We start from the raw sequence: 16,224 nt of genomic DNA on the forward strand, positions 1-16,224 counted from the left end.
CTATTCAATGCTAGAAACAGTTCTTGAGTAGGAATATATGGGGTCAGAAAACAAAATCCATCCTAGTTCATGTTTAGGTTATTTTATTCATGATATTGTTTTTAATAACATTTGTGCTGTACAAATCTCCGGCAGAGTCCCTAGTAACCACCTGGGCTCCTTTTAAATGCAGAGATTTGAATTTGCATCCTGGGTGAAACACTAAAATGTACTTTTATACCATCTTTGGATGTTAGTCTGTCAAAAACAAGTTGTCAAAATCCCATAGTGAGGACCTTCCTGCAGGAAACTAGACTAAATCTGGTCCATTTGGCTATGGCTCAAGAATGTGGTTCACTGAGAATGAGACTGGCTGAGACTGCTGACGGATCCAGGTGTTTGAGGGTGGCTGATAGAAGTCAGGGTTTTTTCCTAATTTGATGGCAAACAGACACATACATCTCTAATGTTTTTGGTTGCAGGAGGTTGGCCTGTTATCTTTGTACACAGAGGTCATGGATTTTTTGATAGTGTCTGTTTGGAGAAAACCCTACTTGTCACAATATGACGTGCATTGAACTCTAACACAAAGAATTATAGGAGTCATGGGCACTGATCACTTTCTAGAGAGTACTGAAACAGCACAAAAATGTCAGTGACACAGCAAAGGCTAGCAGAATCGTGCATGGTTCCTAAGCTATAAAGGTGCATCTGATGTCCAAATTGTGATGAAGTCCCGTTTTTTTGGAAGCTGAAGATATTCAAGCACTCCAGATAATGCGTGGCATAGTGCAGAGTACTGAATAGACATACAGCAAAGTGATGCACTTCTGGGAGGAATGTATCTTTCCTTGTGAAAACTCTGGGAAATTAAGCCAGGGCAGCACTTGGGGCTCTGGATTCTCCTCTTCATCACCTCTGTGAGTCCATGTATCTCACCTGGGCACCACTAGTGTTTTTCTTTATTTGTGCTTAACCAACTTCTGGATTTTCTTTTGTCCTTGGGTTCTGCCTTGTCAGGTACAAGAAAGAGAGAACTAGAATTTCAATATTTTTTGTCATCTCCTTTAATGCTTTGTCATATACTGAAGAAAAATTAAAGATACTATTAAGTTCTTGGACTGTTCATTGTGACATAAAATATATTAACTTATGTTTGAAGGATGAGCACTGCTCTTATTTTATACTCAGCTTGCCTGTGATTTTAAAAGGCTATATGTATGCAGGAAGTAAAATCCTGTTCACAAGCAATACCCTCATGGCTTCTTTGATATTAAAAGAATAATGGAGTCCTGAATGAGTAACTGGTCCTTTTGTCAGTCCCAAATAAAGAAAACTCCCACTTACCTTTATCAGCAGCCTCTGGCTTTCAAGACCAGCATTCCTGATATTTGAATTGTATCGGTGTGGATTAATTTTTTATTTGGGTTCAGCAAAATAAAACTCCATTGATGCCAACTGCTCTATAGTATTGCTTTTCTCTTTGTAAGTTATTATTCTTCATTGCACTTGAGAGACAGGTTAACAGTTTCCTCAAAATGTGAAGAAGAAAATGACATATTGAAGGCTTAGTATTTTGCATATCCGGGTCTAAAAGGATGGAGGAATGACCTTGTTGTTTTGTCCTGTTCTTTACTTCCATGCTGTTAAATCCATTTAATTACTGCATCTCTTTTGCTCTCTTCATATCAAATTAGTTGACTTGCTTTCTTTTCAAGTGTCATCTTATTTCTCTAACCTGACTAGTGATAAATGTTAAATGTTTCTTTCTAGAAACTGGTAAAAGAAAAGATGTGAAACCTCCAACAGCCTCAAAGGAAAAGGGTAATGTCTTATCATTACGTGGCTGGGAAATAACCAATCCTCATGAAAGGGTCTGCTGGTATCTCAGGGCAGTTTCGATATATTTTGAATTACAGGCTTTTGGTGAAAAGGAACTAATCCTAGCTTCTTCTCACTTAATAGATCTGATCTATTGAAAGGAGCAGTGTCTGGCACATTTCAGAAATAATAAAATCATAACACTTGCTGTGGTGTTCTTTAACCACTGTCTGACCTGCACAGCCAATATCGCAGCAGGAATGCTGGTTTATTCTGAGTGAATTAGTAACAGAGCTGTTAGTGAATTCACCTGACAGGCTGAAATACTAGACTGCACAGGAATGAGTACATGGTTTGAATCGCAGAAACTTTGCCAGCTAATTCGCCCAGAATTATTTTTGTTTTGCTTTCAAATCTCAAGTTCAGTCTTTTACTGACATAAACAGAAATTCTAATTCTTAACACCTCGTTTGCACATTTTGCTTGATCTGGTGTTATGCACGTTTGTTACAGTACTGTACTAACTTCCTCCTTTCCTTTTTGTGTTTAACTTCTTTCCCAGACTCTTCAAAAGGAAAAGAAATGAAGGCTTCAACTACAACTAAGGAAAAAGGTAACAATCCCAAGTTGAGCTGAGCCTTAGCATAAGATTCAGTTGAGAAAATGCATCTGTTGTGCAAGTATTCCCAAAAGAAATCCTAGATTCTTCACTTAGCCATCCCTAAATATCCTTGACTGGCATCCTTTGCTGCTGGATATTCTTTTTACCTGGGTGCTAAATGAGAGATACAGATGAGGCTATACAAGCAAGTTGTAGCAGCATTATTTTATAGCCCCCAAAGTTATGAGGACTTGTTTTCTTCTTTCTTAATTTCATCTCATTTTTTCTATTTAACTTTTTGTCATTTCAGATTGCATTTTACTTTTCTTCTGTAATTATTTGATTGTGCTTTGCTCTCTCTTCTTACATTGAAATATCAGCACTAACCATCATATAAAGGTCAATTACAATTTATAGTACATGACTTCTTAAATACTAGATATTTTTAGGCAGTGATGAAATTGTGATTATAATCAACCAAATACTTTCAGGTTTATTTATTCTTATCTGCTAAATTCAAACAAAACTTAGTTTTACTTTGACTCTATTTGCATATTGATTAAATACCACTTGCTCATTAGAAAGCAGTCGCTCAGGTTAAATGTGTAAACAATTTAACATGGATAAGAATATGTAATAACTTGCTAACTAATAACAGTAATTTGAGCCATGGGAATATAGCAGTCAATCTTAAAAACTTCCAGTTGGTTTTGAAATCTACTTCAGATAATTTAATTACTTCCTGTCTTTAGATTTTCCCTGAGGATCACTAGGCAATATTTTCTTTGACAAAGTTATGAACCATACATTTGCAAGTTTTTAAGTGCAGCTATTTCACATAGAGTATGTAGGTAGTATATAGCAAAATGGTAAAAAACAGCTATTACTTTGCAAGGTTGTATCATTCTAAAGCAAAGTGAAGCCTTAAGTGCTACAAAAGGAACTGGGTCTTAAACAGCATGAAACTCTGGAACAGTCAAAGTAGATGAACCTGAATTGTCAGTTCAAGGTCAAGAACATCAGCAAAGTAAGGACACATTATTGTACCATTTCTTTTAGTTTACTTTAGTCATCAGGGAGTATTGAGTCACGAGGGCTTTTTGTCTATTGATTATTGCCTTAATACAACTTGATTTTTAGATTTTGAGCTTCAGGCAAGCAAGGCCTATGGACTTCCTGCTAGGTTCTTGCAAACATATCTGTGAAACATAGGTTGGTTAAGGAAGAGTTAAACATTCATTAAATTGTAAGTATTCAACTATTGAGCTTCCCATTGAGTTTCTTATCTAATTTTTGTCTTCAGCTCTCCATACATATTTCTGGTGTGCAGATTGATTTACATTTAAGTGATAATAAAAGTAAACCACTATTCATTACAAAAGATCAAATATTCCAAAGAAGTAATACACATCTGTAAGTGTTTTGTAGCTGCACTGCTAATGAATTAACTTCAGTGAAGTCTCAAATACCCACCCAACTACACAGGAAAAAAGCACTTAAAAGGACTTAATTAACTCAATTTGATCAGCCAGTGAAATAACTGGTGAATAACAGCTCCTTTCAAGTTCCAAAACTGAGTTCTTTCAAGAAAGGATGTATTTAATTAAACACTGTAGAATTTCACGGACTACACATGAAGAGGTCTATGCTTGGTATATTTGAGAATGAAACTCAGTACCCCAAAATAATTAACTCTAGCTCTTTTTTTATACAAAATTAAGTCTTCTTCACATAGTAGTTGATAGGACGCATGCAATATTTTCCTTATACCAATGCAGCAGCAAATAAGAGTTATGCTCCCAGTGAACTTTCACATCACGTAGAATTTTTCTACATGGGCTATGTTTTTTACCCATAGAATAAAACTCTGTAAGAGATGTAAAAGATTCTGTGTCATTGTGTCAACTTACAGTCTTACAGTTTCGTACTTGTCAAGACAAAAAAACCAAGATCTGAATGTTTAGTGCAGAGTATGCTGAGTTTAACTCCACTGCAGCACAAGGTCACATTAGAGACACCTGTGATTACTCTGATGAAGAGCAATGGCTTAGGTGAAGTCTGAACTAGAACTGATAGATTTTTAAAGTAACAGCAGAATATTTGGATGAGCAATGCCGTAGTTTAGTGGGGACTAATAGTGCTGAGTCTGCATAGCCTTTACCAGCTTCCCAAGCGAGATGAGCACTCCTCACTTCAGTTTTTCCTAGCGGCTTTCATATGACCTTGCATGCGACCTGCGGATGTCTTTCATGCCTTGCACAGCTCATTGAGAGCAACTGATATCTCACAGCAGTGAGAGCATTTCTCTGACTCTGGCTGGCTCTATAAGAACTTAAAATGTTTAGCTTAGATGCTGTCAGACACATGGTCAGGCCAACTTCCCTCTTTTTAAGTCTTGTGTATCTTAGGTCTGTAAAGTGGCTGTCCTGAGAAGGACTGCAGATCCTTCAAGGCCTCTGCAGGAAGACTGCAGCAGAAGAGTGCAGCTTGAGTGGGAAGATCTCGAGTTGTATACATGTGTATAGTGACGCCACCTTAGTGACTATAATAGGATTCAGTCATTTGCTAGATACCGAAGTTCATGACACAGCAAACCTTATACAAGCTCACTCTGAAGGCAGTTCACCTCAGTGGCTGCAGGTTTTTAAATGTTCTTTCTGCCTCTTCTGTTCCATGTGACAGATATTCATAAGCAATTTCTTAGCTGCTGAAGCACAGGAAGTTCCGTCTGAACGTGAGGAAGAATTTCTTCCCTCTGAGGGTGACGGAGCACTGGAACAGGCTGCCCGGGGAGGTTGTGGAGTCTCCTTCTGTGGAGATATTCAAGACCTGCCTGGACAAGTTCCTCTACAGCCTACTGTAGGTGACCCTGCTTCTGCAGGAGGGTTGGACTAGATGACCCACAGAGGTCCCTTCCAACCCCTACTATTCTGTGATTCTGTGATTCTGTGAAATGCAGAACTTCCAAAAGCAAACACAACTAACTCAGTGACACTGAGTATGTATGACAAGACATTGACATTTTGTCAGAAGAGCGTAACCCGAAAGTGTAAAGTGGCTTTAAGCATCCATGTGGGATGCTGTGCTTCACTAAACCTCTCTTTCTTAACAATTATAAGTGACATGTCACATAGATCAGGCAGACAGTTTGAGGAAAGCCTCTATAGGGAAAAATGTTCCAGAAATTTCGTGTCCGCTGCCCTGTAAGGCACTGCAAACAGGAGGTCACCTTTGTGAGCTCTGGCACTGTTTTTTAGCCAACGGAGAGTACACAGGGAGCTTCCTCAGTGGACATCTCTGTTTAAATCAGCCAACCAAAAAACACCCTGAGTAACAGCAGCGGTTTGATTAGTACTTGCCACTTTACAGAGATCCGTCAAAACCAGAGTAAATTGCATCAGTAGAAGTGGCCAGAGTTTAATCCCTTGGCTAAGATATATAGATTTTTGAAATGTGAAGGTCGCATTCACACAAGCTGGATATAGAATTGTGACTAAAAATTCTGAATAATAGAGAACCTAAATATAAGATATGTTAGGTATACAAAAATTACAATATCAGCCCGTTCAAATAATCCATCCATTACAGAACCTCATTGCCAAACATTGTTGATAAATACTTCAAGAAAACATCAGAGCTTTAAAAGTCAGACACTAAGATAATGACACATGTATAAATATCAAGACTGATTCGTAGTGGGAGGTAGAATATTCCCATTGTGAGTCAGAACTTCTCAGTAAAAAATCTTCAACACACATTAGAAAATAAGAGAAAAAGAACAGACATAACATACATAATATGAATGAATACCACTTTATAAAAGGAAGGATATAAAATATGAATACCAGAAAGCAATTTATGTAAATTAAAGATGAGGCATGTTTTGTGGCAAACTATGAAGTGTAATGTTGTCCTTCTGGTTTGATATCTGGTTTTTTTGTGGGTTTTTTTTTAAGGAAAACATTCCATCTGAATAAGTAACACTTGCATATACATGTAGAAATAGTCAAAACAGGTTTGTAAATGAAAGTATGTCTACTGAATACTTAAGGTTTTCCTGAAGGTAGAGACTACTACATGCTGGGACTCCCAGGTCTCCATAACAGCACTCTGAAAAGTCTTCTGAATGTATATGTAAAACTTCTTATTTATACATGTTTATGAAATAAAGCTAAGTTCTTGTTGCATATTATTTTTTCACTTAATATTTGACATCAGAAACCAGGTTTCTCTCTGAGTGGGACAATGTTCTTCTCAACAGCTCACAGAATCAGGGTCCCTCTTTTTTATTGCCATTTTATTGCACTCTTTTCTGCACAGATCCAGTGAAACACCGTCCCTCTTGAAAAACACTTTGAACTTTGGGCACTCTCTCTGAAAAGTAAGAGAGGCAGAGATTGGTTTACACCATCTGATGCAGCAGAGAGATCAGACCCCTGGGCAGTTCTGCCTCACTCCGTGGCCTTTTGGAATGTTTTCAGAGATTTGTGCCTATCTTTGGAAGAGTGCTTGAATTAATCTTCATACATACTGTATATCAAGTTTCACAGACTCAGATAGGGATAGGAGAAGTCCAGCTTCTGCCGCTAGTCAGTATTTCCTGTTCATTCGCTGTCGATGAGAGGTTGGACCAGACACTACACACAGTCAAAGGGGACTCGCTCAGGGTTGTAACCACTCTCTTGCTGCCTCTACCCCGTGACTTTACAGGGGGGCTGCTAATCCATGTAGTGTGAACCCTGATAATCTGAAGCAGAGCTTGCACGCTTGTTTTGCTTTCATTCTAGACAATGTGCTTGTGTATTCGCATTAAGGCATTGCTGGTAATAAAGAGAAAAACACTGTAAACTTTTTGGGGGGTTATCCACTGAATTAAATTTTTCTTAGTAGGTAGGTCTGACAGCTATGACATACAAATTAGGACAAAAGACATAGTCAGGTTATGCAGGGGAGTTCAACTGCAACACCTTCCTCCATCATTAATAATAAAATCATGAAGATAATTGAATAAGAAGTGATTTCTCCAAACCTATTCATTAAGACCTGAATCAGAGGAGAAGGGCAGGAAAGGTGTTTCCTGCTACTGAATGAAAATAATTCTAAACACAGATACTCCAACCAATGTAAAGGCTAAATTCTCCTCTCTGTTTCTCACTATACTGGTTCTTTTAATTGTGGTTTCTTAACATGATTAGAATTTCCCTTGACATGAATAAGAGAAATTCTGAAGCCAAAAACACTGGAAGAGGGGGTAAAATATCTGTTAGGAAGACCTGAGAGAGAAATATCACTTTATATGTTCTTAAATATTTTAAAACAGTACCTTCTTCTCAGGCTATGAACAGATGGACAATTTATGGTGAGATGGACAAAGACAGTACCTACTTCGTGAATGCCAGCTGCTTTGCTGTAGCTGCCTACAGGAGGTGGTTTTCACTTCAGCATAACAGCATGCGTATGCACGGTTATCACAGAGTAGCTAACACAGCGGATGAGTCTGCATTTGATCATGTTTTACCATGACTTATATGTCTATAGCCAAAATAAATGTAAGAACATATTCAGAACTTCCACCAACTTCTGTCAAGTCAGTTACTGTTTGTCTCAAATTGTGTCAGGGTAAATACAATATTTTGTATTACTCCAGGGTTATTCAGAAATTTAAAAATCAGTCAGAAGATTGGCAAAATCATAATTAAAATCAGAAAAAAAACAAATATCTGGAAAATCACATCACAGAGATCTAGCCTGCATGGTATCTGCAAAAGGAAATTATGTCTTAGTAATAAGAGTTTTGAACATCTTAATAAAGTAATAAGCACAACATTTATGGGATGGTTTAAACAGACCTTTGGAAAATTCCAGTATAGCAATTACTGCAGAAACTAAATAGATACTCTGCCTAAGAGGCACAGTATTGAAGGAAATAAATATCTGATTAGGAAGCAGAAAGCAATTGATTCATTCTGATCTTGCAGCCCATTTACAGAATAATTGCTAGCGATTCCATGTCTGGACTCATGTTATATTCCTTAATTAACAGGAAAAGATACAAATATTGAAGTAATGAAGTTTTCAGGTAATATAAAATTAGGTAAAGAAATCAGGATCAGAAGGGGCTGTGATACACTGAATTTACAAGGTGAACAGGTAACATGATGGCAAATAAAATTTAGTATCAATAAATAGAATGTAATATATACTGGAAGGAAAACATTAAAGAATTTATCTCTAAATTAACTGTGTAAATTCAGGAAAGGAGCTACGTATTACTGCAGACAAGTCAGTGAAGAACTTTCTTCCATATGTAGATGCATTAGAAATAATGCGTGTAGTGTTTTAAAGCCATTTCATAAATCAAAGTTGGATCTTGTCTGGAGTGTTGTGTACAAAACTCTTACATGATAATGTGGTGCTGGAGTGGGCTAGGAAAGAGCAACAAATGTCTCATAGAAAGAGAAACGGGAAAGATTCAGATTACCTTTGAGGTTAATTAGTGTGATCATGATAAGTTTAAAAATCACAAATCTAAGTTAAGGGCTCTTCAAAAACACCCCAGAGGAACTGAATATCTATATGGAAGTGCAGTTTTCATAGCACAAATTTTCATAATTATTGTAAATTTAGAAAGGAAGTTAAATTTCACATGTCAGGATGGAAACCAATTGCTTGTTATAAGAATATAACAGGAGCATTCATGGAAGAAATCATTTCTTTGACAATATTTAGACTAAAAACCTGTTCCTGGTTACTGCTGGGTCATAAAGCTACATGGAACAGACTATTGTTGAGTAGGAAACATTGTTTGCAAGATTTTTGGTGTTTTCAAGATATTTTCAAGGTTTCAGAAATGCTTCTGTTTGCTGAACAGCTCATAAAATTGTGCCTCCGAACCATCACTCTCTATGGGATTGAAGGACTGCTGGTGATCTAGATTCCAATTTCTGACACAAGTTAATAGCAATAGAACCATTCTGAACCTGAATTATATTTTTTTTTCCCCATGAAAATACTTACTACATTGACATATTTTTGTGACGTTTTCACCACTGGAAATTTATTTTCCCATCGCACTGAAAAATTTTTGAGTGAGGTCTGCTACAGTTTTGATTATTTTTTGGCCCATTCCCAAAACATAAAAGATGATGGTGCTTACCTCCAGTTTCTGGAGCAGTTGTCAATCTGGATTCGTGATCCCTGAGAATGGAATGTGTATCTTTGATAAAGATATTTTGCTTCGTATCTTTTCTATATTAACTGGAAATGTAAGATTGGATTCGGATAGGTCTAGGAAACGGACTGTGATGTAAGGCTGTTAATCTAGTTCTCTTTGAATAGGTTTGCAGGTACAAATTCCTAATTCAAGAACTAGATGATACCTCTCATCAGTACAGTGCAAAAAAAGTTGGCTTAAGAATTTGTTCTTTATCCAAATAATCAAGGCAGAAAAGAACAAGACCAAGCGCATCATTCATATCTGAGCATCACATTTTCTAGTTCATCTTTCTACTTTATTTCATGTCGATCCCTGCCCAGCTAAAATATATTACTCACATTTGTTCTCAGCAGGCAATCTCGCTCTTTATCAGTTGTAGACCAAATTCCTTGGGTAATCTGTCCATCTTTTTGCTGCATTTCAGATACAAACTCACTGCTCAACTTCTGAAAGAGCGATGTAAAGGATGATGATTGTGCTCTTTTTCATTTATTCCTTTTCATTTTAGGTTTGAATAACAGGATTTGATCAGAGGAATGCTATTGGCAATAGTAGTCAGAATGAGGTCTTTTCTGTCTCTTAAGATTTGTTGAGCATTTACAGCACATTGCACCAGAAAAACTGTGGCCAAGGTGAAAATTCAAATAGATGTCACAAGAGGATATGATAGCTTAATAACAGGAATTAGCTAGCTGTAAGTGCAGTGGCAGACACGGATGGCCCTTGCTCTGTCCGTGCTTGCCTCGGGACCAGAAGCGTGGTGAGCCACATCCCGTAAGCTGGCAGGACAGAAGCCAGGAGGACCGCAGAGCTGCACTGCACATTTGCTTGTAAGCCCTGCCCAAAGTCTCAATATTTGCAGTTTCTGCTGGTTTGGGAGTCCCTCCAACACACTTCAAGTCATGATGTAAATATGCCTTTCAAAAGCCATAGAAGCTTCTATAGCAGCTTCTGGGGGAAAAAAAAACCCTAAATCTGCTGTAACAACAGTTTTGTGAAAGGCGCAGTTCACAGTTTTGATATGCACATCACCTATGAAAGCAAAGTGATTGCAAAGAGGACCAGATCCTGGATACCTTATGCCTGTTTTTCACTAATTCTACACATGAAACCTTTTTTGAAATCAGGTTTTTGCCACAGGCCATTGATAGATAGTATTTCAGTAATTTCAGGTTTAACCTTTTGCTTTTTGATTTGTTTTATCCAAATGTACTGATAATTTGAAACAAAAGGGCTTTTCATTTTAAGAACACTAAACAGGCAGAGATCAGCATGTATATCCAAAATGCAAACACCTGAGGCTGTGCCTGCTCCTTCCTTTGGCCTCATGAGCCCTGATTTCTCTCTTGCACCAGGGCACTTTCTCCAAAGGCAGGGCAAAGGTCTGCTTCTGCTGCTTTCCTTTCCAGTTCCAGTGCTACATCAGGTCACTTCAAAGCCTGGTGCCAGTCCCTCTTTTCTGGAGAGTAAGAGCTCTGAATTTTCACTTTCTGTCTTCTTTTGACCACAAATGGTAGCCTAAGGCAGAGGCTTACTACCACCACTTCTAGCAGATAGGTTTAAAAATAAAGGGACATCTGTAACTACATTTTTAGAAGGTTCAGTCCTGTAAATAGAGGCTTGGGAATGGATAGTGCATGGATTTCAAATGGACTGAGGTATGAGCTTGACACATCTCCATCAGGATTGCAGCAGTCATCTGCAAACGCAGGTAACTCTCCCATTTGAGACATTTCAGTCTTTTTAGTAAAGTTTCGAGAAGTTTTCACAGTACCCGTTCCAGACACATGCAAATGTTTTATTGGAATCCCAGGATGAGCTTTGGGGGACTTTTATTCTCTCTTCAGAGACTGAATACTTGTCACACAGCATAGTTTGCTCTGGGGAATTAATTCCAGGTTGTTTAAACTGGGAACTACGCAGCAGTTTCTTTCCCTTCACTGTCCAATCCTCCTTCCCATAAAACTCACACTGTGGAATTTGGAGGTGGGAATGCTGCATGATCAGGTCTTGTCAGGCAAGATCACATGTTAGGCAGAGGCTTAGAAACCTGAACATGACTTCAGGTGGCTTTTCACTTCTTATTTTACGCATTTGTTTACAACTTCAGTCTTTCATAGCAAAAAACCTACACATTTCTCTAAAGCAGATGATGCTTCATAAACTTCCTCTTGCCTCCCCTTACCCCTTCATGCCTTCCCATTCCTCCTTCTTCTTTGCTGATTTTGAAACATTCACTCTATGCCTCTACCTCTCAGTATTAGTGTCTGGGAGGAACGATGACTTTGTGACTAAATTTAAGTATGAGAATCTAGAAAGCTGAAATTTCTCTCATCAATAGCAGAGGTGGGCTTCTGTGAGGAAAGATTTCATCTTTCTTATTATTAGTTGCTTCATCTGGCAAAGAAATCTATGCCTTTATTGCATAATATATGTATGGTTTGAGATTTGTGTGCAAGACTCATACATAGGTGTTTGAATTATTTTTACTGGTATTACATGGTATTAATTTTGGTTGTGAAAATAGAGTATTTTTGTTTCCATTTCAGCTCCAGTGAAAAAGGAGACGAAGGAGAAAGGTAAATCAATTATTTTCCCTTGACTGAAGTGTCTTTCAGGCTGTGACTGCTGTGAGAAATGTTTCTTTCATTCAGTGATACAATTGCGATGACATACACCACCTCATGTGTTACCATCAGCCAGCTTTATCTACTCCTATTGTGATAACACAGTTGTCATTTCCAGTATTGTTAGCTCCTTTTTACCACAGGCCAACACAGCCCGGTATCAGACACTTCATCGTTCTGATTGCGAAGAAAATGAAAAGCTTTTGTTACCCTGTTAGGATTTGTCAAAGAGCACAAAACTTGCAGTGCGCTGTGCATGCTGACCTGGCTGTTTGTTCTTTGCAGAAGGCGCTTTCCGAGGCACATTTAATTTCCTCTTATCAGATATGTCTGGAGTATGTATGTAACCTTTGCTGAAGTCGTTCTTTGGTATTTTCACAGATTAGTAGAAAAATTTGCCCTGCATCAGAACCTAAAACATTACTTAAAATGCTAAAAGATAAACTCACTGTATTTATCAGACCCTAAATATCTATTTATAGTCTTATCTTTCAGAATAAGATTTGCTGAGTTGAAATATTGTTTTGTAATTTGTCAATTTTATTTCAATTGCAAAAATAATGAAATATTAGCAGAAAGCTGATATTTTTCTCTAATCCCTTCAAATTTATTGATTATTTGGATTATAAACCTGGTCTTGCTCACTAAACTGGGAACATTTCCAGAACTTTTCCATAGATTTCAGAGGGTTATTTGAGATTTAGCATTGAGTAAGTAAAAAAAAAAGTCTCTTTATTTCTGATAGGGGGGTAATTTCTTGGGAGGGAGATGTCTTTTGTCATTTCAAAAAGGTTTGGAAATTCTGTAATTCACATAGTTGAACAAAGGAGACAACCTTTGCTGTCTACGCATGAAGACATTTTTAATACTGCTCATTTATTATTTTTTTCTGTGATCCCTGTACAAAGTCATTAACTGAACTGGAAAAAAATGCTAGTCACAACTGTTCTAACAGGCCATGAGTGAAATCTTGGCTGTGTTGATGTTAGTGGCAAAATTCCCATTCACTCCACTGGAGCCAAAATTTCACCTCATGTGTTTAACAGAACGGTAAAATTTATTTTGCTTATCAAAAACAACCATGCTTAATAGGTATCAAGCAGGATATTTTGTCCAAAGATTAATTTGCAACAACTGAGGCATGAAAGGTAGCACACAAAGCAGGGGAAATCAGAAAACTGGCAGCTGCACTTAGAGCCATTGATTTTCAGACATCAAAATGCCTGATGTGTTCACATCCTTGAATTTATCACATGGAATGTTACATCCTTAATGGAAAGAAGGGGGTGAGGTAATTGCTAGTGGTGCTACTTCTGTCAGTCTTGCCAGGAGTTATGGGTCCATTCATTTACAAAACATCACAGAAATTTCTTTGAAATACCTACTGCTTGCCCTCGGTTCATTTTTCACATCTTAGGATTTTTTTCCTGCTTAACCATAATCTTCTCCCAAAAAAATGATTAAAAAATACATTTTTAATGGACATTCTTTGAAGTTGGGTCAATTTCCCCATTCCATTTTCTTTTTTTTTAATATATTTTCTGCTATTTCCTCTGCTTTCTTAATTTGTTGAAAGGATTTTACCAGCAAGTACAGGTAGGATACTTTCAAGCGCCTGGCTTAGGGCAGGATGTACCTCATCCTGCTAGTTGCCACCAATCTACTTAACAAAAACCTGAAGGTATCAACTGAAAGTCAGCTTTGGTCATTCTTCTAACATAATAATTTTATTTTTTTCGGACTAAACCTTCCTCTGGTTTTCTGAGATCATAACCGATATTGTCAGCAAGGAAAGTAGTGATAGCAGTGAAAAACATGCTAGTCCAGTAACTAAGGAAAACTGATTCAGCAATGTTCCTGTCTTCAGTGGATAAGCACTAAACTGGAAAACTGGAGAGAGGTAACAAGGCCTCTTCCAAAAAATGAACGTGTCGTGCTTTAGCTTTCTCAGCTAGCTTCACACTCTCTGCAGGCCCCACATATAAAATATTGCATGTTACTAGCTAAATTAAAAAATCATCAGGCTTTATTTATTTCTGCTTATTCTGTTATCATCAAAAGTTGCTCCAGGCTGCATGTGTATTGCTCTGACTGGCAAGAAAAAGGGGCAATGTTTGCTGGTTTTGCTTAAGGAAGCAGTAATTTTTGCCCAGCTGCAAAAATAATAGAAGTAGCCAGGCAATGCTCTAAATTGACTGGCTCATTATCCAAAATATATTGTGATAGTAGCATGTACAGTTCAAATAACACTTTGTATTTTCTCATGTGAGTCATGCAGCACATACACACTGTACTGTATACAAAGCTTTCTCCATTTATTCTATCTTATTCAAATACACACCCTTCATCTAGAAAAACATGAATAATGAGCAATGCAGAGTGACAAGCCATCATAAAAAGAGAAGATAAGAAGATGGAATGACACTTTCTGTCGACAGTACATTCTGTGCATAGCATAAATCAGACATGCAGGAGTTTGAAAGAGACAGAAAAGAAAAAAATTAAGATAGAGAAAGCTTAGATAATTCACTGGTTTCTCCAAATATGAGTGTTACTAACAGGAACTTTAAGGCACAATTTATGCATGAAATTTGTCCATCAACCATTTGTATTTGAAAGGTTAACTCTTGTGACCAAAGTCCTAGAAAATAGTCAGCTTCCACTTCTAGCATCCTGTTATGCCTTCTTTCAATGTGTATAGGATAGAGGAGCTGTCACAGAAGTGTATAAAGTTGTCAGTTTCTAAAGGGCAAGAGGAAGCAGCCCTTTGCATGAGGAAGACACTTCCTAAAATCCCCAAGAGCAAATCTGACTGCCAGTACGTGAAGATTTTTAACTCTTGCTCATAATTCAAAGCACTGCAAGCAGGGATTCATGTGAATTACAACAGACTTGTGTATTGGTGAAGAGAGATAAAGCCCATGAGCTTCAGGGCATCTCCAGAAAACGATAAACAGAGCTGTGACACCAAAATATTTCTGCATTATTTCAGTTTTTAATGACATTTTGAAAGGAAAGAAATGTTAATACTTTTAAATCAGAACGGTATTTTTAGATTTCAAAAATATTTCATCGTTACAGAGAGTTCCGGAAATTCTTTTCTGTGAAATGGAGCAAGATTAAAGCGAATGTGAAAGTTTCCTAGATCTGCATCAAATGGAATTTCTCATTTCAATTCATAGCTCCCATACCTTATCGATTTCTGACTAAAGAGGGGATGGGCTGAGGTGGGCATGTCAAGCAAGCAACCTGAACAAGCTTAGTAAGTTTGGTCTCCAGGTCAGTCTCAGGAGAGCTTGCCTGCAGATTCGTTACTTTGGTGACTCTGTTGAACCCAAACAGGATTCAACCAGCGCATGATCCCTGTGGGTTACACATCCATATGCACACATCTAAGAAGAACCTTTACATTGTTTAAAGTGAATCACAAACCTGAGTTGCCAGGAAGTTTGTTGCTCCAGGGTCCCTATAGCCAATGAGAGAGAGCGACAGATCTGTCTTGCTTCTGAGGGCAAGTTAGAGTGCACATCTAATTCAGGGTCGTGGTCTTCTGGGAGTCTAATCTCCTATATGGACTGCCTACAGTTAGATTTTTTGAGTACTTGTAACTTAGTGAGTTGCAGAACTTAGTTGCCAGTTGATAACACATTGATAACACCCCATTCTGATTTTCAGTATTATTGCTCTGGCAGCTTGCTCTTAAATTAATTTAAAAATTTTTCGAAAGCTAAAGTCAGCTTGTCATCTGACATATTTCACCAATAATGATAACAAAAATTTTGCTGGTTAAAGAACTGGCCGAATGGCTGAGCGCAGAGAGTGGTAGTGAATGGAGTTAAATGCAGCTGGCAGCCAGTCACGAGTGGTGTTCTCCAGGGCTCAGTTTTGGGTCTGGTCTTGTTTAATATCTTATCAACGATCTGGATGAGGGGAGTGAGTGCTCCCTCAGTAAGTCTGCAGATGACACCAAGCTGGGCAGG

At 37.8% G+C, this 16,224-nt stretch overlaps 1 protein-coding gene across 19 annotated transcripts in view; it reads left to right on the forward strand.

The window, feature by feature from the left end:
* The window catches only part of TRDN (triadin), a 255,762-nt gene that overhangs the window by 180,192 nt on the left and 59,346 nt on the right, over nucleotides 1-16,224 (forward strand). For all 19 annotated transcript variants that reach the window (XM_075414134.1, XM_075414122.1, XM_075414125.1 and 16 more), the window contains 3 exons: nucleotides 1,753-1,803; nucleotides 2,363-2,413; nucleotides 12,167-12,196. In XM_075414134.1, the coding sequence (XP_075270249.1) occupies nucleotides 1,753-1,803; nucleotides 2,363-2,413; nucleotides 12,167-12,196 (132 nt within the window). The remainder of the gene's footprint in view (nucleotides 1-1,752; nucleotides 1,804-2,362; nucleotides 2,414-12,166; nucleotides 12,197-16,224) is intronic.

The sequence above is a fragment of the Opisthocomus hoazin genome, chromosome 2, assembly GCF_030867145.1.
Source record: "Opisthocomus hoazin isolate bOpiHoa1 chromosome 2, bOpiHoa1.hap1, whole genome shotgun sequence".
Classification (NCBI taxonomy): Eukaryota; Metazoa; Chordata; class Aves; order Opisthocomiformes; family Opisthocomidae; genus Opisthocomus; species Opisthocomus hoazin.